The 26,391-nt window shown below is 51.4% G+C and overlaps 1 protein-coding gene across 1 annotated transcript in view; it reads right to left on the bottom strand.

Moving 5' to 3' along the window:
• Positions 1-25,950, bottom strand: part of LRRC7 (leucine rich repeat containing 7) — a 102,920-nt gene extending 76,970 nt beyond the window's left edge. Inside the window, exon 1 of the mRNA XM_058842544.1 lies at positions 25,843-25,950. Coding sequence (XP_058698527.1) covers positions 25,843-25,867 — 25 coding nt within the window. The 5' untranslated portion in view covers positions 25,868-25,950. The remainder of the gene's footprint in view (positions 1-25,842) is intronic.
• Between the last annotated feature and the right edge of the window lie 441 nt (positions 25,951-26,391).

Consider the following 26,391-nt stretch of genomic DNA (forward strand, 5'->3'; position numbering starts at 1 on the left):
GTTCATTAGGTCACTTCCCTGTGCTTTTTTTCCTGGATTTTGTGCCTGTTGATCCAAAGGCAAAGAGCTGAAATCATGGAACACTCTCCAGAAACAGGGATGAGCATTTCTAAGCAGCTCTGGCTGCTTTGGAAATCTTCATCACCTGCCCATGAATTCCTGGAGTGACAAATCCTCCTTGTTCCAGGAGGATTTTCTTTTGTGTCCTCACAATAGCAAGAATAAAGGAGTTGGAAGCCAAAGCAGGATCTTCCTTGAGAGGTGGAGCCGTGGAACGGAGCAGAGCAGGAGGTGAGGTCCTCTGCTTCCCCCACTGCCAGAGGGCAGGGATGGAGGGGATTTGGGGAAGGAATTCCTCCTTGGGAGGGTTTGAGGCTCTGGAATGGATTTCCCAGAGCAGCTGGGGCAGCCCCTGGATCCCTGGCAGTGCCCAAGGCCAGGCTGGACATTGGGAACAGCCTGGGATGGTGGGAGATGTAGAAGAGAGGAACTGGATCTTTAAGGTGTCTCCCAACCCAAACCATTCCGTGATTAGGAAAACAGAAAACCTTGCAAAACAAAGTTCAAAAAAGCTCCAAAACCCCCTCAGGCTTTAACTGATACAACTCTTCCAGCACACAGGTTTTATTTCCAAGGAAAGAGTTTCTTCCCAGCACCAGAGGCTCTGGAAAGGTTGTTCCCACACCGGTACCTGATGCTGACTGATCATTTTGTCCCTTCCTAATTGGCTTTGGAACAAACAAACTCATCTGCTCCCTTCCCAAATGCCACAATAACAACCCCAAAACAAACCCTGCGACAGATGCACATCCTGCTCATTGTTTGTTTGCATTTTAATTAACTGCAATCCAACCTTTTCCAGCAGATTTATAGCCTAATAAACAAGACAAAAGCTTCTTTTTGGAGATGGGAACACTTCAATGAACGGCAAGGTTTCATTAACAATTCCAGGCTGATCCAGGCCACGTGTGACCTTGGAGACCCTGGGATTTCCCTCTCATCGCCAGAGCTGCCTCGGGATAAATGAGCTATTAAATGGTAATTGTTGGGTGGTCAGACCCTGCTGTCAAGAGCAAATCCGCAATAATTTCCTGCAGCAGATCGGCTCTGACATAACCCAGAGTGACATTTGTTTCCCAGTGAATGGGGAAGTCTTGAAAGCGCCTGGAATTCAGCGCTCTCCAGGCACCGCTTTCAACACGAGGCCTGTGCTCCCAGGGAATTCATTCCGACCATTCCCGACGGTTCCCTCCTTTTTGTTGGGAATGAAAAACCAGCGAGTGCTGCTGAGCACCCTCCAGGATCACAAAGGCATCCACGAGCATCGACTGAACAGCTCTGAACACCAGGATAAGAGAATTTATTAGGGAAAAAGTGGAATGGCTCCCGGGACACCATTCCCAGAGCTCCCAGTTCTAGGTAGTGACCGTTGGGATGCACAAAGGGCTTTCATGGAGTGCGTTAGAAAGGGAATAAATTTTAATTAAGTACAGTTAAAAAGGGCCCAATTTAAAGCAAGTAGGTCAGCACCTGCTTTGAAAAGGCTGCTCTGAATGAAGTCACTGCAGCAGTGCTGGAGCTTTTCATTTGCACTTTCTACCCTGAGCACAGGCCCAGCCTGAGCAGTTCCCTTGAAAATGCAGGAAGCAAAGGAAAAGAACCTAAAATTGACAAAAAAGAAGGGCTACACTGTGCCTTCAAAAATGGGAGCTTTGTGCTGTCCCTGAGCCAAGCCAGTCATGCCCTTTAGGAAAGGTTGATAATAAGAAATAAAAATTTATTTGACAGCAGGTGAGTTCTGCTGTCTCAACACCATGAACACCAAAGGGAATTCTTACAGCAAATATTTCATAGGATCACATCCCAGAATCCCAGACTGCTTTGGGTTGGAAGGGACCTTAAATCCCATCCAGTGCCACCCCTGCCACAGGATCCAGGGGCAGCCACAGCTTCTCTGGGAATTCTATTCCAGCCAGGAATTCCTTCCCAATATCCCACCTATCCCTGCCCTCTGGCAGTGGGACACCACTGCCCCTTGTTCATCTGAGACCAAAAATAAATTTCATTGATTTCCTTTTAGTGCTGATACAGAAATACAGCAATAAAACCCTGAATTTGTCAATGCCACGAATTAGGGTGGAACAAAATGCCAGGGGGAGAGGGGGAAGGAGTCAGGGGGCATCTTAGAAGTTCTCCAGGAATTTATTTTTAGGAACTCTCTCTCTACTCTTCACCACAAATGAATATTAGTGCCAGGAAAATGCCAAAGAAACGCCAAGCACCGGCCTCCATCCCTTCCCCCCGACTGGGAGCAGGTAGGAAAAAGCAGCTCAGGACAGGAAAGCAGATTTCCTTTGCCTCGGGTCCATTCTGCTGGGAACAGAGCTGGCTCCTGGCGCTCTGACCCAGTTCCCATCCCTGTGCCCATCCCGGAGCCAGCCGGGAAATCTGCTCCGTGCCACAGCAGATGACATTTCCCTGTGAGGGTGACAGCCCTGGCAGCTCCTGCCACAGCCAGCACCTCCCAGTGTCCCTGTGTCCCCTCCGAGATCCCCGGAGCAGCCACGGGAAGGGAGGGAGAGGAGGAGCCCTCCTGGCTACTTCAACTCCAACTCTTTTCCTCCTGTTCTCTCCAGCAGCTGACAGGGAATGGCCCAAATTTTACACAATAAAATCCAGGGAAGAAACAGGCAGTGCCCCTCAGCTGGAAATAAATCAGGCCAGGATTTAAAAAAAATCACTGGACTGGCTTCAGGATGAACAGAAAAGCCAAAGTTGGGCTTGGAGAAACAACTGGAATTCTCTAAAATTTCCCAGCCATGAAGTTTTTAAGTGAGGACAATATTTTGCCAAAAATACGACTTGCCATGCAAATATTTTCCTCTGAGAGTTTTGGTTCTCAAGTGGGAGGTGTCAAAGTTTTCAATCAGCTCCAGAAAATCCATTTTAACCTTTCTAGGACAGAACACCAAAAACCCTCCTCATGCAAATGTTCTGTATCCTCCACCAGCCTCCACACTCAGCATCTGCATCAGATGGCACAGAAATGCCTCCACTGAGCACTTCTGGGGCAGTTTGGAAGGAATTCTGCAGCCTCTATTCCAACCTAAAAGAAGGGGAAAAAAACCCAAGAAAGAACCCCCAGAATTTCCTTTGGAACTGAAATTCCAGTTGGCTCAGCTGTAGTTTCCAGGCAACCGAATCTCTGCTCCTCCTCCTCCTCTGAGGATGTTCAGGCTGTGGCTCCTGCACCTTCCCCGGAGAAAGGCAGAGGATTCTGCCAGGAGTGGCCACAGCCACGAGGAGAAAAGCAGGGATGTGGGAAGGAAACGGTGCCATGACCAGCGTGGCCGACCGCCACCCTGAAAACGCAGACGGATCCGAGGGAAAACGGGAGAAATCTCCCCAAAGCTCGCTGGCGGAACAAGGGCTCCTGTTCATTTGTTGTCCCATTCAAGCTCAGCTCTTGGCAGCTGCCCGAGGCAGGCAGCACCAGGCACCCAGAGACACGGCCCAGGACAAGGCCACGTCTCAGGAGAAGCCCAGAAGAAGAATAGAAGAAGCACAGAAGAAGGCCAGAAGAAGCACATGGCAGCAATGGTTCCATTCAGGGCCGCAGAAGAAAGGAGCGAGGAAAGCAGCGCTATCTAAAAGCCCTGTCTGCATTATCCCCCACCACACTGGCGCTTTGTGCAGCAGCCCCGCGGCAAAAGCGCTCTCAGAAAGGCTTTTAGATAATATTTATAGGGCTGGGGACAATAATATTTGAAAGCTTTTGCCAAGCAGCCCGGGAGCTGAGGGCTGGCCCCGCTGGCGTTGTGAGCGGTGAGCGCACACATTGTGCTCCTCAAATCCCACAGAACCGAGCTGGGAATCGCTGGAAATCAGCACTTCAGAGGGAAGAAGGGCCCGAAATAACCCTCCCAAGCCTGATTTTCCCCATTTTTATGAGCACAGTGTGACCCAGGCTTTAAGGATCGGTTTGACACGAGCCAGCAGCGCTCTGAGAGGCGAACGGAACGAGAAATAAAGTGCAGCGAGGATACAAAAGATCTGTGCATGACCCAGCCCAGAATTCTCCCTCATCAATGTGGAAAGAGGGACAATTTAACTTCAAAATTGTTCACTGCCACATCTCCCTGTTCACCACCAGGTCCCTGAATGTTCAAAACTCCTCTGACAACACCTGAAAACCAAAAGTGGTTTTTTTTTCCCTGAAAAAACTCCAAACTTCAAAAAATCCCAACACAGATCAACAACAAAAAACAAATTATCCAGAACCAAGCCTAGGGAGAAAAAAAATAAATAATAAAAAAATCAAATAAACGCTTCATGCAGCCAATTTATAAACAATTAAAAATGTGTGGATATCCTGGAATTTATTCAGCCTGCTTAATCCTGGGTATTGCTGTGTCTGTAAAGGAGAGGGGAACAGATGCAGCAGCAGGAATTCAGCCTCACACGAGTAATTCCCATTTCTGGGGGAACAGCAGAGCAGTTCCAGCTTTTCCTGAAGTTTTTAGGAGGAAAGGGATAAAAAGAAGCAAACAGCACAATCTAATTGTCCACTAAAAGTGGAATAAATGATTGAGGAGCTCTTGCTGCAGAGAGCAGCTGTATTTAAACATAAAATCCTGAGTTCTGGCCATTCTTGGCTATAAATATCCCTGAACATGGCCTAAGGAATATTTATTCCTTTGTTTTTATCCCTCTTATCCAGCACCCGTAAGGACTTCACTGATTTCCACTTCAAAACTTCTTCAGGCCACAATTACTGAGGCGAAATCCAAGCTCTGGGTATCCCAAATGCCTGCTTGGAGAGCATCATTCCTAAGGAAAGCCTTCCTCCTCCTCCTCCTCCCAGCACCAAACACCTGCAGCACATCCAGCCTGCAAACCCTCCATGCCTTACATGGATTTTTGTTGGAAAAGATATTCCAAAGGGCCAAAGACAAGAACATTTCCTTTCCAGAATGAACATTTTCATTCCTAATCCTGACTGGCAGTTTTTTTGGGATAAGCACAGGGCAGGGATCACTTCCAGGCTGCACATCCCTGGTGATTCCCAAAGCACTCAGGGAATGTTTTCTGCAGCAAAAGCGTGGCTGGAGCGAGCAGCACAGATGGGATTCGCTGGAATGCTCCAGGAATTGCAGCAGATCTCTCAGTGTGGCAGGGTCCCGTTCTTTCGTAACCAAGCATTCCTTACATAACTCATTACTAATAATAGGGAATCTCTTTTTTCCCCACTTTTTGGATGTCTCACTCACGCTTTGCAAATCCTTTCTCCCCCAGAGCTGGAGTGCAGGGAAAAATCCAAGGACAGCCTGGTGCCCATGGATGGATCCAGCACGGAACAGCCCGACCCAAAAAGCTCGGGAGAAAATCGATGTTTTGGGAACAAATATCATCAAGGAAAGGGATATTCCTGACTAAACTCCCATCCTGAGCCCTGAGGATCTGCCAGGAGCTCACACCTACACAAGTGTGGATTAGGATCCTACCTTATCCTGATTATCCATAAAACATTGATGGAGAAGAGCCCAGATTTGCATTTATGGCCCAGGAACTGCAGCTCCCCAGTCCCAGGTGAGGATCTGAGTGCCACACATCCCCATTTTGGAATTTTCCTATTTGGAATATTCCCACTCCTCCTTCCTGCACACTCTGCCTCTCAGCAGCGCCTTTTCCTTTTCCCCTCATGCTGGAAAACCAGCTTTGGGACAGCTGCCCTCTGGAATAAAGGGCATTAAACTCTGTAGTATCGTGGATTTCCTATTGAATCAAACACAACCTACTGGAAAAGCAAAATCCCACTTCATTTCCAACAGGAACACTCAAAACCTGGGGGAATGTGCAGAATTTAGGGCACGGGGACATGGGCAGTGCTGGAGAAATGGCAAATGATGATCTTAGGGGGCTTTTCCAACCTAAACAATTCCATGCTTTTATCCCCAGCCAGGAATCTCAGTGATGGCTCCAACAATTGAAATAATTCTGATTCTGGAGGTTTCAAACCCGTGCTGGGTGAGCTGGGCCTAGGAAATGTCAGGAGGAGGTTTGTGTTTTGGGGTGAAACAAAGTCATTCCTGCGGTTCCTGCCTTCCCTCCTGGACACCTAAACGACTTCCAACGCATTTCCCATCCAGTTATTTCTAAGGCAAACAAATCATTCCAGGCTATCAATCTTGCAAATTGCTCTTTGGAATAAAACCTTTAAACTTTGCTTTTTTTTCCTGTGCAAAAAAACCCCATTCTCCACACTGGAGGCAGGATGATTAAATTCCTAATTACCCGACTTGCACGTAAAAACGTCTTTCAGGAGAACTAAAAGTGGCTTTTATGGATGGAGGTTAAAGCCCAGTTTGGAAATCAGTCCCTGGGTGTCCATTCAGGAGCTACCAAGCTGCTAAAAACAGGGGAAAGTGCCCAGACACCCTTAAATAACAGCAGGGTGTCCCTCTGGATCCTCCCTGAGGTCTCTGCTCTGCAGAATTCCCCTGCCTGCAGCCAGGGAAAACCGGGATCCTGCTCCTGGGAGAGGCACTGGCTACATCCCAATTAAAATCCCTTTAATGCCACGTTTTAAATGTGTAAATGCAATTATCCTCTGAGCAGTTTAATTACACTGTGGTGTCTCTCCTAAAAAAAGGGAATTTAAAGGAAGGGTTTTCCTGTTTGGAGGTTTCTGTCAGAGGATGCTGGAATTGTGGAATGGTTGGGCTGGGAGGGACCTCAAAACTCATCCAGTGCCACCATGGGCGCCTCCCAGGATCCCAGGCTGCTCCAACCTGGCCTGGGATATTTCCATGGATGGGTCAGGAATTCTACCTGCAGGAAAGAGGCACAAAGGAGTTCTCAGGGAATTCTGCAGCTGTGACAGGACTTTAGCCGTGGTTTTACCCTCTGTGCTCCTCAGAAAGCCAAGAATGAACTCGCTCACTGCTTTGGGAGGGAATCCTGAGTCACTGCAGATCCACATTCCAGCTCTTTCACTGGATATTGCAGCCCAGATCCTCTCTGGGGTTATTCCGTGACCTCATTAAAAGCCTGGAAGTTCACTTGTCTGTAGGAAACCCCATTTCCCTGAAGGAGAGGGGGAGCACAGACCTGGAGCCATTCCTGGAAATTCCTTTGGTCTTTTTTCTCCTCTCTTGTTATTTTTTTTTTTTTTTAATTTCTTCTTAGAAAGCAAGAACTGCTCCAGCTCCATCCATTATCCCAGTGCTGCTCCCGTGCTGTAGTGCAGAAATGAGGAATCCCTGCTCCCCCACCTCCTTCCTGACACTTCTCCCTGCTCCATCCCATCCCATTCCATTCCATCCCATTCCATTCCATTCCATTCCATTCCATTCCATCCCATCCCATTCCATTCCATTCCATTCCATCCCATCCCATCCCATTCCCTTTCCAGAGCACATGGAATCACCACTCCAAGTCCAGCAATTCCTGCCACTGAACCCTTCCCTGGGCTAAGGGAGCACCTGGAGATGGGAATTGGGCTCTGGATCTGTACCTGGGGTTCCCGGGATGCTGAGTCCCGTTCCTGCCATGCACAGATCACAGAATCATGGAATGTTCTGTCTTGGGAGGGACTCACAAGGATCATGGAGCCCAGATCCTGCCCCTGCACAGGACAATCCCAAAATCCCACTCTGGCCATCCCTGGCAGCGCTGTCCAAGCTCTCCTGGAGCTCTGGCAGCCTCAGGGCTGGGACCATTCCCTGGGATCTGAGCAGCACTTCCCTCTGGGGGAAGAACCTTTCCCAAAATCCAGCCTGATCCAAAATCCTGGCCCAGCTCCAGCTGTTAACACCATGGAAAGCACTTTATCCAACACCCAGGATATCCCCAGTGCCCAGCTCCACTGCTGCTGGAATGGGAGCCTGGATGAATCCCTGCACATTCATTCCCGGTGTTGTGGATGTATGTGGCATTTGGAAGCAGGCTCCTTTCATCCCTGATTTCCAGGATTTCCATAGGAAAGGACTCGTGCATTGCCCATGGAGCTGTTCCCAGCAGCCACATCACGGAGCAGGACACAGGGATCTGGGAATGTGGGACCCGCAGGGACAGCTCCTCTGGGACTCTCCAGGAATAACAGGCTCCCCTCACATGGGGTGAAGGGATTCACCCTCACCCTGACCTGGATTCCAGGGAAATGCCAGAGAACAGAGATTTTAACCTGCCCCAGGACACAGGGAATGGTTTCCCACTGCCAGAGGGCAGGGATGGGTGGGATACTGGGAAGGAACTGGGAGGCTGATGAGGGGCTGGGATGGAAATTCCAGAGCAGCTGTGGCTGTCCCTGGATCCCTGGAGCAGCCTGGAGCAGCCTGGGGCAGTGGGAGGTGTCCCTGCCATGGCAGGGCTGAGCTCTGAGGTCCTTCCCACCCCAACCATTCCCAGATTCTGTGATAATTCCAGTTCCTTTCTGTTCAGGTTGAACATTTCCTTATGGATCCTCCCTTCCACCCGTCCCCCTCAGCCCCTGGAGCAGAGTCTGACACCTCCAGCTCTCCTCATCCCTTCCCAGAAACCGGAATTCCCAGAAGGGATCCCACTATCCCAGACTGGTTTGGACTGGGAAGAACCTTAAAACCCCCCAATTCCAGCCTTTCCCACACTTCCACTGGGAGCTGAAGAACTTTTCACCTTCCTCACACCCAACTGGCCCTGAGGCAATCCCAGCACAACAAACCCCTGTGGAATGGGATCCAAATCCCATCCTCCAGGCACCAGGATGATGCTTAAAACTGCTTAAAAAGAAATCAAACTCCAAAATCCAAGCCAAATACCTGCATTTATACTCGTTTGCTTCCATATGGAAATAGCTCTATTTATATTTTCTATATTTATTTCCTCTGCTTGTGTGTTTGCATATGGAAATATCCCTGGATTTGGTATATTAAGCTATATTTGCGTGTTTACATATTTAAATTTCTGTGTGGTTTGGGTGTTTATGTATTTATATGTCCATATTTGTATTAATAAATGGATGTATTTATCTACTTGTACATGAGGTATTTATAAATGTCTGTTTATATTTATATAAATGAGTATTACATAATTATAGTTATTTATTTAGATATTTTTTTTTTTTTAAATTTGCCTTTTAACTAAAGAAACATTGGGAAAATATTTTCTATAACTGTGTCCCTTCAGAATGGAAAGGGGGGTGTATTTTAAAATAAATATATTTTTAAATAAAGATATTTTAAAATACATTTTTAAATAAAGATATTTTAAAATACATTTTAAAATACATTTTAAAATAAAGATATCTTGAAATATAAATTTGAAAATTTTACACTCATTTTCATAGTAAAAACGTTATTTTAAAAGTCTGAAATTCCTTTCCTGTGCATCCTCCGTAGCTGACTCGGAATGACAGTAATGGGAATTACAGGAGCCCTTTTTTAGGAGCAGAATGAACCTTTTAACTGCTTTCTCTTGTGGCTTTAGCCCCTGGTGATAACAGCTCTCCTGTCACAAAGGAGATTCATATCCTGCAAAATGCAGGGAAAGAAATTTGTCCCAAAAAACACTGGATTTTCTTTCCCCCCATCTCCTTCCACGCTACTGAATTGCACCAAGAGAAACGCTGGGAATTCTCTGGGATATAAATTCACCACCAGGGGATATTTTCATGTGAGAAACACGAGGCCAATTCCAGATGCACTTTCCCTGTTATCCGTTTAAATTCCATTAAAAATGGATGGCAGGGCCTGCAGGCACCAGGAGAGGCTGGATCTGAGGGATACTGGGACAGGCTGGATTTCAGGGATAGCAGGACAGGCTGGATTTTAGGGATACTGGGACAGGCTGGATTTTAGGGATACTGGGACAGGCTGGATTTTAGGGATAGCAGGACAGGCTGGATTTTAGGGATACTGGGACAGGCTGGATTTTAGGGATACTGGGAGAGGCTGGATTTTAGGGATACTGGGACAGGCTGGATCTGAGGGATACTGGGACAGGCTGGATTTTAGGGATAGCAGGACAGGCTGGATTTTAGGGATCCTGGGACAGGCTGGATTTTAGGGATACTGGGACAGGCTGGATTTTAGGGATACTGGGACAGGCTGGATTTTAGGGATACTGGGACAGGCTGGATTGTAGGGATACTGGGACAGGCTGGATTTTAGGGATAGCAGGACAGGCTGGATTTTAGGGAGAGCAGGACAGGCTGGATTTTAGGGATAGCAGGACAGGCTGGATTTTAGGGATAGCAGGACAGACTGGATTTTAGGGATACTGGGACAGGCTGGATTTTAGGGATACTGGGACAGACTGGATTTTAGGGATCCTGGGACAGGCTGGATTTTAGGGATACTGGGACAGGCTGGATTTTAGGGATAGCAGAACAGGCTGGATTTTAGGGATACTGGGACAGGCTGGATTTTAGGGATAGCAGGACAGGCTGGATTTTAGGGATACTGGGACAGGCTGGATTTTAGGGATACTGGGACAGGCTGGATTTTAGGGATACTGGGACAGGCTGGATTTCAGGGATACTGGGACAGGCTGGATTTTAGGGATACTGGGACAGGCTGGATCTGAGGGATACTGGGACAGGCTGGATCTGAGGGATACTGGGACAGGCTGGATTTTAGGGATACTGGGACAGGCTGGATTTTAGGGATACTGGGACAGGCTGGATTTTAGGGATACTGGGACAGGCTGGATCTGAGGGATACTGGGACAGGCTGGATCTGAGGGATACTGGGACAGGCTGGATTTTAGGGATACTGGGACAGGCTGGATTTTAGGGATCCTGGGACAGGCTGGATTTTAGGGATACTGGGACAGGCTGGATTTCAGGGATACTGGGACAGGCTGGATTGTAGGGATACTGGGACAGGCTGGATTTTAGGGATAGCAGAACAGGCTGGATTTTAGGGATACTGGGACAGGCTGGATTTCAGGGATACTGGGACAGGATGGATTTTAGGGATACTGGGACAGGCTGGATTTTAGGGATACTGGGACAGGCTGGATTTTAGGGATACTGGGACAGGCTGGATTTCAGGGATAGCAGGACAGACTGGATTTTTGGGATGTGGCAGCCCCAGCTCCCTGTCAGGAAAGGAAAGGGAGCTCAGGCCCTGGCACAGCTGCCCAGGCAGGGGGGAGTCCCTGTTCCTGCAGGATGGAAATCCCTGGGCGTGGAAATCCCTGGGCATGGAAATCCCTGGGCATGGAAATCCCTGGGCATGTGGCACCTGGGGATGGAAATCCCTGGGAATGGAAATCCCTGGGCATGGAAATCCCTGGGCATGCAAATCCCTGGGCATGGAAATCCCTGGGCATGGAAATCCCTGGGCATGGAAATCCCTGGGGATGTGGCACCTGGGAATGGAAATCCCTGGGAATGTGGCACCTGGGGATGGAAATCCCTGGGCATGGAAATCCCTGGGGATGGAAATCCCTGGGCATGGAAACCCCTGGGAATGTGGCACCTGGGGATGGAAATCCCTGGGCATGGAAATCCCTGGGCATGGAAACCCCTGGGCATGGAAACCCCTGGGAATGTGGCACCTGGGGATGGAAATCCCTGGCAATGGAAATCCCTGGGCATGGAAATCCCTGGGCATGGAAACCCCTGGGCATGGAAATCCTTGGGGATGTGGCACCTGGGGATGGAAATCCCTGGCAGTGGAAATCCCTGGCAATGGAAATCCCTGGGCATGGAAATCCCTGGGCATGGAAATCCCTGGGAATGTGGCACCTGGGGATGGAAATCCCTGGGGATGGAAATCCCTGGGAATGTGGCACCTGGGGATGGAAATCCCTGGGCATGGAAATCCCTGGGGATGTGGCACCTGGGGATGGAAATCCCTGGGAATGGAAATCCCTGGGGATGTGGCACCTGGGCATGGAAATCCCTGGGGATGTGGCACCTGGGGATGGAAATCCCTGGCAATGGAAATCCCTGGGGATGTGGCACCTGGGCACGTGGGGCAGTGCTGACCTTGGCAGTGCTGGGGGACTCCACGGGCTCAGAGGGCTTTTCCAAGCTCGGTGATTCCGTGATTCCCTGATTTTGGGGAGCAGGCCCAAGGCAGGAGTTACAGGGGTGAGGAGCAGGTGGATACAGAAGAGCAGGAAAAGGAGGGTGTGGAACTCCCAGCTGAGTTCCCTCATGGGGACACAACTCCTGATATGAAACAACTTTCTGTTCCTGCCCCTGGGTTCCCTTTGCTCCTGCTCTTACCACAGATCCCTCACCTTCAAATCCCCTTCCAACAAACAACCCCCAGAAAATCCAGAGGATTGTGTCTCCCTGAATATTCCAAAACCAGCAACACGGAGGCAGAAGCCACAGCAAGCAAAGGTGAGCTTTAGGAGCACTGGGAATTTGATGGTTTAAAAGCAGAGATGTCCAAAGGTTTTCCTTCTGCAGCCCTTCCCAGCTGCCAGAGGCTTTCCAGGAGGGATTTCCCAGCTCTTCCTCACACCTCAGTGCCCAGCACAAATCCAGCACCTGAGGATCCCTCAGGATCCCACCTCCAACTCAGCTTGCACGCTCAGCTGGAATAATGTTGATTAAAGCACAGCTCAACAGCAGAACTTGAACCGAAGTCTAACAAGATTAAAATAAATCAGACCAATTTGCATTGAATTTAACTGCAATATTTATCTTTGGTTATGCAATTATCTCCACTGGGGATTTGGAAGTAAGGGGTGCAGGATTGGCTCCTCTTTGGGCAAAGGAAGAAATAAATAATCCTTTCTTTTCCCTCTTGCTTTGCTTCCTCGAGGAACCTCCCCTGTCCTTTATCCCAAGAATTTCAGTGGAAGGAACTCGCTCTCAGTGACCACTGCAGAGGGAAAATGAGCACATTTCCCTTTCCTTTCCCTTTCCCTGCAGCTTCCCCCAGGTTCCACTTGGATCCCTTCGTTAGCAAATTGTTCTGCTGCCCTGAGCACAGAGTTACCCAACTCCTCATCCCTGCTCCTTCAAACACTTCCACCAGCACCAGGAGAGGCCAGGAATTGAGAATTGGGGCTGAGAGGGGTTTCTGCCCCTCATCTCCAGCTGCCTGAGAGGATTTCCTGGACAGGAGTTGCTGGTGTAAGAGAGAAATTCAATTAAATGAACCCAGAGCAGCAGCTTCACATCATTTTCCTTCAGATTTCCTCCAGATATCTGAGGAAAGGCAGCAAATCCTGTGCTGGTGCAGCACCTCAGCACCATTTCTTTATTCCTTTTAAATTATAAACCTGTTTTAACCTTCTCCTAATCCTTATCTCACAGCAAAAAATAAATACCCCAGGAATTTTAGCCAGCACTAAAACCCACCTCATTATTTAGTGTATTAAGCAAAAAAACTCAGATTAACAAATCCAAACCACTACACAGGTTCACAGGGAGATTTTTCCAGAGTCCCTGAAGAGCACTGGGGATTTCTCTGCCTTTCCTCAAAGAGATTTCCTTATTCAGGAATGAGGAAGAGGCAGCAGCAGCAGCTGGGGAAGTGTGAGTTCCCCCAGTGCAAGGTGCCCCATCAGTGACCCTATTCCAGTTACTTAGAGTCAGAAAAATGCTATTTTCCAGCAATATTTTCCTGGCAACTCAATTATTTAGTAATAAAAATAGGGTTTGAGTGGGTTTTTTTTAAAATTATTTTATTGATTTAAGCCTATTTTATTTTAACAATATTTTCCTGCCAAAAATTCCCAGCCTCGGCTGGCAGCTGCCCTTCCCTCCTGGCTGAGATTGGGTGAATTATTTCTCTTGTAAATAAGCAAACAGGGTGGCCCTGACTGTCAAAATCTGTAATTAATGTTACTTTTCTCTGTGGTACCGTGAGATATTGTCCCTTTTCACTGCTGGGGTGTGGAACCTGATTTATGGAGTGTTAAATCATCCCATTCCAGCACACAGAAGCCGCCCTGGTGGGATTGCACACCAGGTAAGAGCAGTTTTCCACATTTTGCAGGAATTTCCCTGCTTCCCAAACGGGATCTGGGAGAGCTCAGGCCCTGCTGATCGCTGCCAGGAGTTTGGGAAGAAATCTAGAAATAAAATTAACTGATCACTGATTGGAGCAGTGAATATATTGATATTAGGATATATTCTAACTGGATTAATGAGAATTGATGGGAATTTCTGGGGGTTGATTTCAGCAAGAACCACCAGGACAGTCCAGGCCCAAGTTCCCTGCAGATCCCTGATTTCCATGGTGCTTTCTTTCCCAAAAACCTTTGGGATTGTGCCTGTAACTCTCTGGAGCCCCCTGTTCTGAGACAAGAACTAAAGTAAAATAACATTTTTGTGCCAAATTGCGCTTCCTTGGCAAAGGGAATTAGAAGGGAGCAGGCAGCTGCTGCATGGAATTACTGGAGAAAATGGGATAACGGGAATAGTCACAGGCCTGGCAGCCTGACACTGATCCTGCACAGCCTAATGGAATCAGCAGCACACAACATTCTTTAGGGAGAATTACAGCAGCTTAATAAAATTAATGCCAGTCCACGTGTGCCTCTCCACCTGCAGCACATTCCTGCTGCTGGGACTGGCGGGATCAGCGATCCCAGAGCTCATCTCCAGCTGCTCCGGGAGCTCAGGGCTCGGGATTCACTCACAGGAGTTTGGGAAAGGAGCAGAATTGTGAGTGGGAACCTCCAGAGCAGAGTGGGGCCTCACCCAGGGAACAGCTCCGAGCCTTTGGAGACTTCAGCTCTTCCCCAGAGCTGGAATCTGCTGTGCAAGGGATGGAAAAGCAGGGACAGGACACAGGGAATGGCTCCCAGGGCCCGAGGCCAGGCTGGATGGGATCTTGGGCAGGAATTCCTCCCTGTGAGGATGATGTGGGGCTGGGATGGAATTCCCAGAGCAGCCCCTGGATCCCTGGCAGTGCCCAAGGCCAGGCTGGATGGGTTTGGAGCAGCCTGGGACAGTGGGAGCTGTCCCTGCCATGGCTGGGGTGGCTCTGGGGGGAATTTGAGTCCCTCCCAACCCAAACAAAATTTAAATTTAAGTTCAAGCCCTCGGAGAAAGCCAAAGGGAGGAGTCCCTTGGGAATGCTGGGCTGCAGGGGGATTTGGGATAGCAGGAAGCAGTTTCTGCTGGGGGAATGACAAGAGTTGGAGTAAAGATGGAATGGAAAGCAGGGAGCACCCCCAGAGCTGTCCCAGCAGTGCCACATCCCCTGAGGACGGGGCAGGGGATGCTCCAGACCCTCACTGGAGCTCCAGCCCCCACAGCAAGGTTCTCCTGCACTGGGATAAAAGTGATAAAAACCCATTTTGCACAGCTGGGGTCTCACAAAGTGACCCAGTTCCCAAGGGAGCCTGGAATGAGAGCGGCTCAGGGGACACAGCACAGCCAGGGCCACCCAGAGCTGTCACCCCAAACCCTGAGGGGCCAACTGGGGGCTCCTCCTTCATCCCAAACACACCCAGAGAGCTGGCAAGGGAATGAGAATATTCCAAGGTGTCCCCCAGGCTCTGAGCAGGGTCTGTTCCCTCCTCCTTGCCCAGCAGGATGAAGGACACAGGCATTGCTCCCTTCCCTTCCCTACAGCACTTTTAAATTCCACATATTTTCCTCCCAGAGAGCCACAGGAGCTGCTGACGCATCTCCAACCTTTTTCTTAGAGATTCATCAGCTAAAATAGATCCCACATATAAGAATAGGAAGTTTAATGAATTCACACTCCTGTGATGTAACAAGTTAAATTAAAAGCACTGAGCTCGTAAGGTTTAATAACAAGCCTTTTATGGTGATTTCGCTTTTCCTACAGGAAAACTTCCTCCTACCAAAACTGGGAAGGATATTTTTAAAACCTGTGAAACTGGAAGCAATGTTGGAAAGCATCACAAGGAACAAAGCCCTTCAGGGACAGTCAGAGTGCCTGAGAGGTTCCTCTGTGATTGTTGGAGTTCTTACATCACCAAATGTTGGAGTTCATCCCAAATCCACGGTGGAGAATGTTCAGGGACCTTCACTGCCACATCTACAGAGCTGTGAAATCCCTCCAGGAATGGGGACTCCACCACCTGCCCAGGCACTCCCAAGGCCTGAGCACCCTTCCCATGGAGAAATCCCTCCTTTTCTGCAGGCTGAGGTGGAAATACAACCTCTATTTCAGGGTGGAAAATCTCAGGATATGTAAAACAACCAGCCTGGGGTTTAATCCTCCCCTTCACAGGGTAACAAAACCCTCAGCCAAGCATCAAACCATGTTCAGCTCACAACCAACAGGTCATTCTGACCAAACCAGAAAGGGAAAACCCCAAAAAAACCATAAAGGAACATGCCTGGTGATGCCAATGAACATCCCAAAATTAAAACCCCAAAAAAAACATAAAGGAAGGTGCCTGGTGATGCCAGTGAACATCCCAAAAATAAAACCCCAAAAAAACCATAAAGGAACATGCCTGGTGATGCCAATGAACATTCCAAAATTAAAACCCCAAAAACCATAAAGGAGGGTGCCTGGTGATGCCAATGAACATCCCAAAATTAAAACCCCAAAAACCCATAAAGGAAGGTGCCTGGTGATGCCAATGAACATCCCAAAAATAAAACCCAAAAAACCATAAAGGAAGGTGCCTGGTGATGCCAATGAACATCCCAAAATTAAAACCCCAAAAAACCATAAAGGAAGGTGCCTGGTGATGCCAGTGAACATCCCAAAATTAAAACCCCAAAAAACCATAAAGGAAGGTGCCTGGTGATGCCAGTGAACATCCCAAAAATAAAACCCCCAAAGCAATCCCCACCAAACTCCAAACCCCTCGTGGGTCACCCAGTGTGGCTCAGAGCAGCTTGGGACATTCACCTTCCTGTGCTTCAGTGCTGCCATAACCCACCAGGAAACCCTGCTTCATTAACCCTCTTAATTACCAACAATCTCCAAAGGAATGGGATTTTTAAGAGCTCATTGTTTCTGGAGAAAGACAAAATTTTTGTCCTCCCAGAAACTGAGGGCAAACCATCAGAGGAGTCTTTAGAGAACCTTGCTGCTGATGTTAAATTTAAAACCTGGATTTGAAAATCTCCCCCTGGCACAGCCCCTGGATCCCTGGAAATGTCCCAGGCCAGGCTGGAGCAGCCTGGGATGGTGGGAGGGGTTCCTGCCATGGCAGGGCTGGAATGGGATGAGTTTTAAGGTCCCTCCCAACCCAAACTGCTCTGGGATTCCATGGAAAGCTGCTCTAGCAGAAGGTCAAAGGAAGAAATGAAACTGTCAGGCTTCCCAGGAGACAGGGAACACATGGAAGAGAAATCCCAATATTTGATCTCTGCCATAACTTCTCCCCCCATTTATTTTATAGATCACTGCATCAATAAAACGGAAAAAAAATGGGAGGAAAAAGCACCAAAAGCACGCCAGGAATGTAAAAATTGCAATATTTCTGCTGGATCCACAGCCTTGCCCCTGACACAGGGAACACTGACCTTCAACAGGCCCTGGGATTCCTGGATTTAATGCTCTGCCTGCTGCTCCCAGTATGGAAAGTCTCCTGAAAACACTCAAATAATCCATCAAAACCTGGCAAAAGCACCCCAGAAGGCTGACTGGAGATGCCACCTTTATTTAATCACTTTCAGGAGCTGCTGATTATCTCATCCATAAAGCTCTGCTGCTCCAGGCACTGTCCCAGGTGAAATGAAGCTGCAAATGTGAGCAGCGGGAGCCTGGCTCGGAGCACAGGGAAAAATCTGCTTCCCAAGCAGTGGGAAAAGGGAAAACACCTGCAGGGGACAGGTCCCCTCCTGCCCTGAGCTCTTTGAACTTTGACAGGAGTTGCAGGATGCTCGTTCCCAATCACAGCATTGTGGGGTGGGGCTGGCTTGGACCCCACTGAGCTCGGGGGTGTTTCCCCCCCTTTTTTGGGATTCCCACTTGGATTTCTGGGATGTCCTGGGGCAGAAGTTGGGCTCAGTAATGCTGAGGGTTCCCTTCCAACTCAGCATGTTCTGGGATTCTGTGAAATAACATTTAATTCCAAGCCTCAGCTCACCTCCAACCCCCAAAACTCCTCTAATTCCATCCCAAATTCCCAATTTACCTGTGCAGGTTAAACCACAGCTCCAGCTCATTTCTCTGCACTGCACCTCACCCACTAAACCCTGTCCCAGCACTCTCACAACTGCTCCAGACAAACCTGGCTTTTGCTCCTCTGGTTGACAAATAAATCACAAACAGCTGAAATGCCATGAAAAGAAAAAATCCTGCTCCAGGAAATCAATTAGAAAATCATTACAGATCTTCCAGGAAACCTGGATTTCTTTCCTGGCTTGCTTCCTCAAAGCAACTTTAATCACAAAGCCCTCATCTCCACAACAATGCCATGATGCAGTTTGCTAATTAGCTTTTCCCACTCCTTAATTAAGAAGAAGTGTTCGTGTTGTCTCTGCAGTTAAATGGTGGCAGCAGTCACCACTCTGGGTTTTATTTCGATTTCAATATTTAGTTGCTTTATTTTCTATTTATTTCATTTTTACTTCAACTTCAAACTCCCATTTTGATTCCTGTTTTAATTAGCTGGGTTGTGGCTGCTCCAGGAGGGAATTTGGGAAGCTTTTTTTAAGACAAGCATGGATGAGTCTCTGGACAGAGCAGCTGATTCTCTCAAAAGCTGCCACAGGTCCAGCACCCTCCTGTCCTGCACTGGGATCCAAGGAATTCACTCTGTGGAGCTCTCCTGGCTCCAGTTAAATTATCAGGACACAAAGGAGTGGGGTTTGACCTTCTGGCTGCTCCAGAGAGCAAGAAAAATCTGTGGGAAGCATCAGAGTCAGACCTGCTGCATCTGCTCAGAAACTCCTGGGCAGAGAGGAATTAAATCAGGCTGAGCAAAAAACAAACGTGTTTGGATGTGGGGATGAGCTGCCCAGGATTCCTCAGGAAACAAATAATCCCTGGGAATTACGGATCAGAGCTGGAAACAAGGGCCCTGGGATGAAAAGCCTTTTCCTGCCCACAGTTCCAGGCACTCTTTGTGCTCCTGCCTGTGAGCAGCAGGGAGATGCTGCTTTCTCTGGGATGAGGAGCTCAGGCAGGATCAAATCCAGCAGGAGGAATTCAGGGAGCTTCTCCCTGCCTTCAGCACCCTCTGGATGAGATTCCAGCTGTGGGAGACACAAACCCTGAGGAACAGGATCCAGGAATTACTGAGGAAAAGCCCTCCAAGGTCACCACCTGTCCCCACCCTGTCCCCATCCTGTCCCCATCCTGTCCCCACCCTGTCCCCACCCTGCCCCCTGCCTCCTCCAGCCCTTCCCTGGGCTCCTCTGGGGATGGGAACTCCAAAATTCCCTGGAATGGCACTCTCCTGCTTTGTAATTCCCACAAAATTAGTTGGATTAAAGAAAAACTGGAGAAGGAAACGAACCAGACAAGTGCTTTGTGTGTGGATTTTCCCAGCCCTCCCCATGGGGACAGAGTGACCTTGGGACTGAGATTTATCCAAAGTCACCACTCCAAACCCAAGATGTCTTGGCCAGGGATTAAATCCAGGCTGACACTTCGCCTGACACCTCCTGATGCCGAATCTGTCCCCCCAGAATAGCAGCTCTGATGAAAGGCCTGTGCCTGGCAGCTCCTGGAGCTCCATTTTTCACTTGTTCAAGTTCCCACATGGTTGTCATCACAACTGGAAATGTTCATCCAGCAGAGTGAGAATGACATCCCCTTAAAAGAGTGCCTATTCCTGGCAGGTGGAGACAAGGACAGCCCTGGAAAATGCACAGAATTCCTTCTTTTCAGGGGTTTTTTTGTGCCTGGGCTGGAAAGCTGATGTGCTCCCAGTTTTCAGTGCAGCCTCTTTCCCAGGTATTTCTGCAGGAATCCTGAAAAGGGGCTTTGCTAGGGAAAAGAAATCCTGAGAAAAATACTGCAGCATCCACAGCCATGGATCAACAAATACAGAAAACCCTGTTCTGTCATCCCAAGAAAAAAATCCTACAAATACAGATGAGTTCACTGAGTTGGTGCAGAGCCAAATTCCCAAAATGGCACATCCTGGAGACCCTGGAGAAGGATGTGGGGACAAGGAGCTGTCCCTGAGCAGCAGTGAGCAGTGGGACCCTGGGCTGAGCATCCCCAGCAGGTCAGGGAGGGATCCTGCCCCTCTCCAGCCTCAGCTTTCCCAGGAGAGCAGGAGGAGGCCTCACCCCTCTCCTGCTCCTCCATGAGCACCACCAAGCCCCAGAGGATTTGGGAGTGATGCCAGGGATCAGGAATAACTCATTCAGCCACGAGCATTCCTGGACAAAATTGCTGCAGCAATGGCACCAACACGGCTGGGGGGGAGCAGGGATGAACAATTCCAGGAGAAACAGCACCTGGATGCTCCCAGGTACCTTCACCTGGCAGCTCTGCAGGGCTGGAAGAGCATCCCCCACTTCCAGACCCAATTCCTGGATGGTTTGAGGGCACAGCAGGTCACGCCTCACTTCTGCCAGGAGAAGAAGGAAGCCCATTTCGTATTTGTGGTTCCTAATCCAGCCTGGAGAGCACCAGGAAGATCAAACTGCGTTAGTACTGCAGGAGAAAGCACTGATGGATTTAGGGGGAGAAAAAAAATCCTTCTCCATATAAGGGCTGTGAACATTTTCCCACTTAAGACAACGTGTGGGATCATATTCACAGACACAGAAATATGTTCTGTTCCCCGACACCCACGGGCCTGGAACACCAGGCTGAAAGTGCTGGCAGGAATCAGAACCATTTGTTAAGTACAAAAAATGTCTCACATAATTAGGGAACTGCTGAAAGCCACCAATTTAGTGCTCAGGCTGGAAAATGTAGGAATATTTCTTGGAACAACAGGCAGAGCTGCCTCGACGCCACGCACACAGCAAATACCTGGGGCAAAATCAAAGTGCAACGAGATTCCAACACCTTCAGGGGATGGAACCAGGATGTCCCCAGCTGGGAGCATCAGCAAAGTCCAAGTCCTGACTTTAATGCTGATTATGAAGTGAGTGGCCCCTTCCCAGCCTCACCCCTCCATCCCAGGCTGCTCCAGGCTGTCCAAGCGCCCTTCTGGCAGGAGCAGAGGGCCAAGAGCCTCTCCCAAACACATCCCAGGGCTGAGGAACCTCTGCCTCCTCAGAGCTCAGCACTGGGAAGGGCAGATGGAAGGTGCTGCTGGAAACAGAACTTGGGGAGGAGGCTGGGTGGAGCTGGTTTTTATAGATTTGGGGAAAAGCAGGAGAAGCAGAGATTGGTGGGGTTTGAGCTGGGAAGAGCTGGAGACAGCTCCTGGCAGCCACAGCTCAGCTCCTCGAGCCCCAGAGTCCCCCTGCCCGAGCTCTGTCCCCTCCTGCCAGCACCTCCTCAACCCTCAGTGGGGTTTGTCCCTCCCAAAGCCATCATTGTCCCCCAAAGCCACCACGGTCTGTCCCCCAAAGCCACCAAGGTCTGTCCCCCAAAGCCACCAAGGTCTGTCCCCTAAAACCACCACGGTCTGTCCCCCAAAGCCACCAAGGTCTGTCCCCCAAAACCACCACGGTGTGTCCCCCAGAGCCACCAAGATGTGTCCCCCAGAGCCACCACGGTGTGTCCCCCCAGACTCTGTCCCCTCCTGCCAGCAGCTCTGAGTCCTGCAGGGTCTGTCCCCCCAAAACCCCCAAGATTTTTCCCACAATACCCCCATGGTCTGTCCCCCCAAAACCCCCAAGCTTTGTCCCCGAAAACCTCCAAGGTCTGTCCCCCAAAACCTCCAAGGTCTGTCCCCCAAAACCTCCAAGGTCTGTCCCCCAAAACCTCCAAGGTCTGTCCCCCAAAACCTCCAAGATCTGTCCCCCAAAACCTCCAAGGTCTGTCCCCCAAAACCTCCAAGGTCTGTCCCCCAAAACCTCCAAGATTGTTCCACAAAACCCCTAAGGTCTGTCCCCCAGAGCCACCAGGGTTTGACCCCGAAAACCCCCAAGGTTTGTCCCCCAAAACCTCCAAGGTCTGTCCCCCAAAACCTCCAAGGTCTGTTCCCCAAAACCTCCAAGGTCTGTCCCCCAAAACCTCCAAGATTTGTTCCACAAAACCCCCAAGGTCTGTTCCCGCTGGCCGTGTCCCCCCGCTGTCCCCTCTGACCGTGTCCCCCTGTGTCCCCCTGTGTCCCCCCGTGTCCCCCTGTGTCCCCCGGTGTCCCCCGCACCTCTGCAGAGCAGGGATGGGTTCTGCAGCAGGGACACCAAGCGCCGGCGCCGGCCCCGCTCCCGGCTCCTGCCGTAGCTGACGGGAGGGGTGAATCCGCTGCCCCGGCGCGTTCCTCGCGGAGGGAATTCGGGAATGCCGCCGTGCCCGTGCCATGCCATCCCCTTCCTTCACCGGCTGCCCTCGGGCCGCCGCAGAAAAAAATCTCAAAGCGACCAAAAAAAAAAAAAAGACAAAAAAAAAAAAAAAGCGGGGCTGTGGAACGATCCGAGCCTTTAAATCCCGCTGGATCCAGCGCTCCAGGGCAGCTCCGGGGCCGGGCTGGAGCACAGGGATGCTCTCCCTGTCCCACGGGGACAATTCCCGAGCTGCCGCGGCTGTCCAAAGGCTCCTTAATCCCGGATTTTATTCCCGGCGGATCCCTCTGCCGATTGCTTTATTTCAATCCGAGCATCCAAGATCTCCCAAGGACGTCTTCACATCTCCAGCATCCCTGGAACAGGAGCGGTGCCTGGCAATTCACGTGATGCGGAGCCGGGTGTTGGATTCCCAGCCATGGGAATGTGCTCGGCACTCCCAGTCCCAGCTCCCTACATCCCGGCGCTGGATAAACCGCTGCTCTCCTCCGCCCCACTCACACAAATTCGGAATTTTTTTTTCTGCCCGCTGGCTACTGGTTCCTAGCCTAGAAAAGGTTAAATCTGCTCTCCACAGATTCTCTTGGCTCCGACTCTTATTTCCAAATCTTTTCCCCGGCGAAATACTCGGGGAAAAAAAAGAGAAAAAAAAGGGAAAAAAGGAAAAAAAGAAGCGCCGTTTTCCTCCGATGAGCTTAAACTCCTGTAGCTCTAAAGTCATTCACTCCGGATCCGAGGGAACTAAAGGATGAGGAATATTCTCCTCTTTATAATAACAAAAAGAGCCTTCCTGAGCTTACAGCTTCTTTTCTTCTTTATTCACCAGAACCTGATCCATTAACACGGTATTTGCTCCCCGTTCGCAGAGCGCTGGGGTTTAATGCTCCTTTCTTTCCCTAATTTCGCACTTGGCTCCAGCCCTGCCAGCAGCAGCCTCTCCTCGGGGCTCTCAGAGCTCTCCAGCCTCATTCCCAGCTGCTTCCAGCCATCCCTCCTCATCCCTCCCTTCCCCAACTTCTCCGCAGCTCGCACCGGGAGGGGCGGCTCTGCCCAGTCCAACACGGAGGATTTCTCTGCTCTCGACAAATTGCTGCATTCCCAGGGAAAAAAAAAAAAAAAGAAAAGGAAGAACCAGCCCCGAGTTCTGCAAGCCTTGTCCTAGGATTTGATGCAATCTGCAAATGAGAGCCTACGGAAACCACGCTAAAATTAGAGGGAGCTGAGATGAAAACCAAGGACACATCGTGGCTCTTAGAAATCTTTAAATAGGGCTTGGTACCACCTCGAGGAGCTCGGGCTGCGCTGGGCTCGCATCCACCGAAATCCTTAATTGGGATTCTCGAGTGGCTCTGGATGTTCCTGGGACACCTGGCAGGGCGTGGGTTCCCACCCCAGCTGTGTCCCAGCGGATTTTCCCAGTGCTCGATGGATTCACACCCCGGAGGGCAGCGCTGCCTCCTCCACCTGCCCTTTCCCAGCTGGGCACGGCCGGGATGGGCAGCCCTGGAGCCCCAGGGATGGAGCCTCTGGCCGGGCAGGGGAGGGGGCTCAGCTGAATTCCAGCCGGATAAAACTCCCTGACTGCCCGGGGGGATGAAATTCCCCATTTCTGATCAGTCTCCTGCCCCTCATGCCAGGCCAAGGCACCCCACAGCCCCGGGGGTGGTGCTGGCCCAGGGGAGCCTCGGTGGCTCTGGGGGGACTCAGGGGCTGCCACCCCACAGCCCCCGCCTGTCCTGCCGTGGATTTCTCTGTTTGGGATCCCTGGAGTCTCTGCTTTAGGATCAACGCTCCCAGCATTGATTAACCACCTCAGGGGTGATTAATCAGAATTCTGGGGGCTCTAATGGTGCTGCTGCCTTGAAATATTCCAGAGACAGTGGCCAAGCTTCCTTTTAAAATCCTTCCTGTGGGATTTTAAACTTCAACCAATTTTTAATGCAGTGTCGGGAAGCACTGACAAATTCCTGCAGGTGCAGGGAGTGGGGAATTTGCTGCTGGGCTGGCAGCACCTTCCCAGGGATTCCAGCCCGGCTCTCCGCAGCGTTTGCTCCCGAGCTGCAGCTCCTCACATCCACCAGGCACCCAGGAATGGTTCTGTTACTCCAGCAACTGCGAAAATCGGTGCAATCGAACCCCCCCCGCTTTTTTAGGGATTTCACATCAGCTGTGCAAGAGAAGCGCAGAGCAAAGCTCCTCCTCTGTGAGGTAATTAAAAAATAAAAACGCCACTTTAGCCGAGGAAAAGTTTTACAGATGGAATTCAGGGGAGGTTAAAGTTCACAGGGACAGCAAGGTAACACGGCACAGCAAGGTATCAGACGATAAAAATCATTAAATTTCGGAACAATCACAGTAATTAAGGGTGTTTGGGAAATGAAGAGCCCTCCTTTCACTGCGGCTGCTCGCAAGGGAAGCTCCGTGACCTCCCCGAAGGCCCCGTCCCTCTCCAGAGCCACCCCCAGGCTCCGGGAATGTTCCCAAAAAGGGGACACGCTCTCCCAGCTGCTCATCCCCGAGCGTGCCCCTTCTCAGATCAGCTGCTCCCGTTTCTTTCCCAAGTCCTGCTACTTCCCCGAAGTGGCTGCAATTTGCGCCGCGAGGTTGCCATGGCGAGCATCCCTCCCTCCCTCCCTCCTCCTCCTCCTCCGTGAGGAGCTGAGCGAGCAGATGTGGAACAGCAAAACCCACCGGATTAAGTCACTTCTGTGCTCGTGGTGGGGGAAACGCTTTGGATTTCTGCTGTTCCTAAGGATTATTCTCACTCCGACACCTGAGATTAGAGACCCCGACCGTGGGCACGTGGCCGGAGTTCTTAGCTGGAAATCACGGATGGGCAGGAGCGAAAGGCAGGGATTTAGATGGAGTGAGGGGCACGGCACAAATATCCATAGGATCGTTTCTATTTCCCCAAAACCGAGGAACTTTCGGCAGGGTTCTCCTGTCCGTGACCCTCCCCGGCCCGGCCTCCCAGAGCAGAGGAGCGAAGCCAGCTCGGCACACGCGGTCCCGGGGATGGGGCCGGGGGACGCGGGCTCCGAGCGCCCCGGGCCCGGCCCCTGCGCAGCCCCCCGCAAACGCCCCCAGAGCGGGGCCGAGCCGGTGCCCAGGGCCCCGCTGCCCCCCAGAGCCCGAGCTGAGCCCCCGCCGGCCTTCTGCAGGCGGCCGGGAGCGCCAAACGGGCCGAGGGACCGCGGGAGGCGGCGATGTCCCTGCGCGGAGGGAGGGAGGGAAGGAGGGAAGGAGGGAGGGAGCCTCCTCCGCACCTCCCCGCGCCTCCACCGCCGCTGCGAAGGGCGCAGAATTTTCCAGGAGCTGCGCCGAGCCCGACCCCCGCCGCAGGCAGGTTCTGTGGCACCGCGCCCGAGCTGTCAGCGCTGCGCGGGGGCTGCGCGGGGGCGGCTCAGGAGCGGAGCGCGCCCGGGCTGCGCGCACCGAGGAGCGCTCCCCGCTCTCCCCGCGCTCCCCGCGCTCCTTTGTCCTCGGCGGAGCCGCCCCGCGTTCCCTCCCCGCTCCCGGGGGCGTGGGCGGCCCGGGCATCCCCCGGGGGCTGCGCGCCCCTCCCGGCCCCGGCCCCGCGTACTCACGGTGCAGGCGGGAGCGCGCGTCCATGCGCGGCCGAGCCGCGGTGCGGGGGCTGCGCGGGCGCCGCCGGGGGCTGCCCGCGGCTGTCCCGCCGCCCGCCCCGCCGCGGAGCCCAGCGCCGGGCCCGCTCCGCCTCCGCGGGCGGCGCCCAGACACAAAGCGGCGGCGGCGGCGGCGGCGGCGGCGGGGCGGGTCCGGTCCCGCTGCGCGCCCGCGCTGCGCTCCGCGGCGGCGCGGGGGGGCGGGACGGGACCGCGCCCCCACACCGGGGCGGGGATGTGCGGGGGATGTGCGGGGATGTGCGGAGATACGCGGGGGATGTGCGGGGGATGCGGCGCGGGGATGTGCGGGGATACACGGGGGATACGAGGGGGATGCGGTGCGGGGATGTGCGGGGATACACGGGGGATACGCGGGGATGCGGTGCGGGGATACACGGGGGATGTGCGGGGATGTGCGGGGATGCGGTGCGGGGATGCGGTGCGGGGATACACGGGGGATGTGCGGGGATGTGCGGAGATGTGAGGGAATGCGGTGCGGAGCCGTGCGCG

This window comes from Poecile atricapillus, chromosome 7 (assembly GCF_030490865.1).
Source record: "Poecile atricapillus isolate bPoeAtr1 chromosome 7, bPoeAtr1.hap1, whole genome shotgun sequence".
Lineage (NCBI taxonomy): Eukaryota > Metazoa > Chordata > Aves > Passeriformes > Paridae > Poecile > Poecile atricapillus.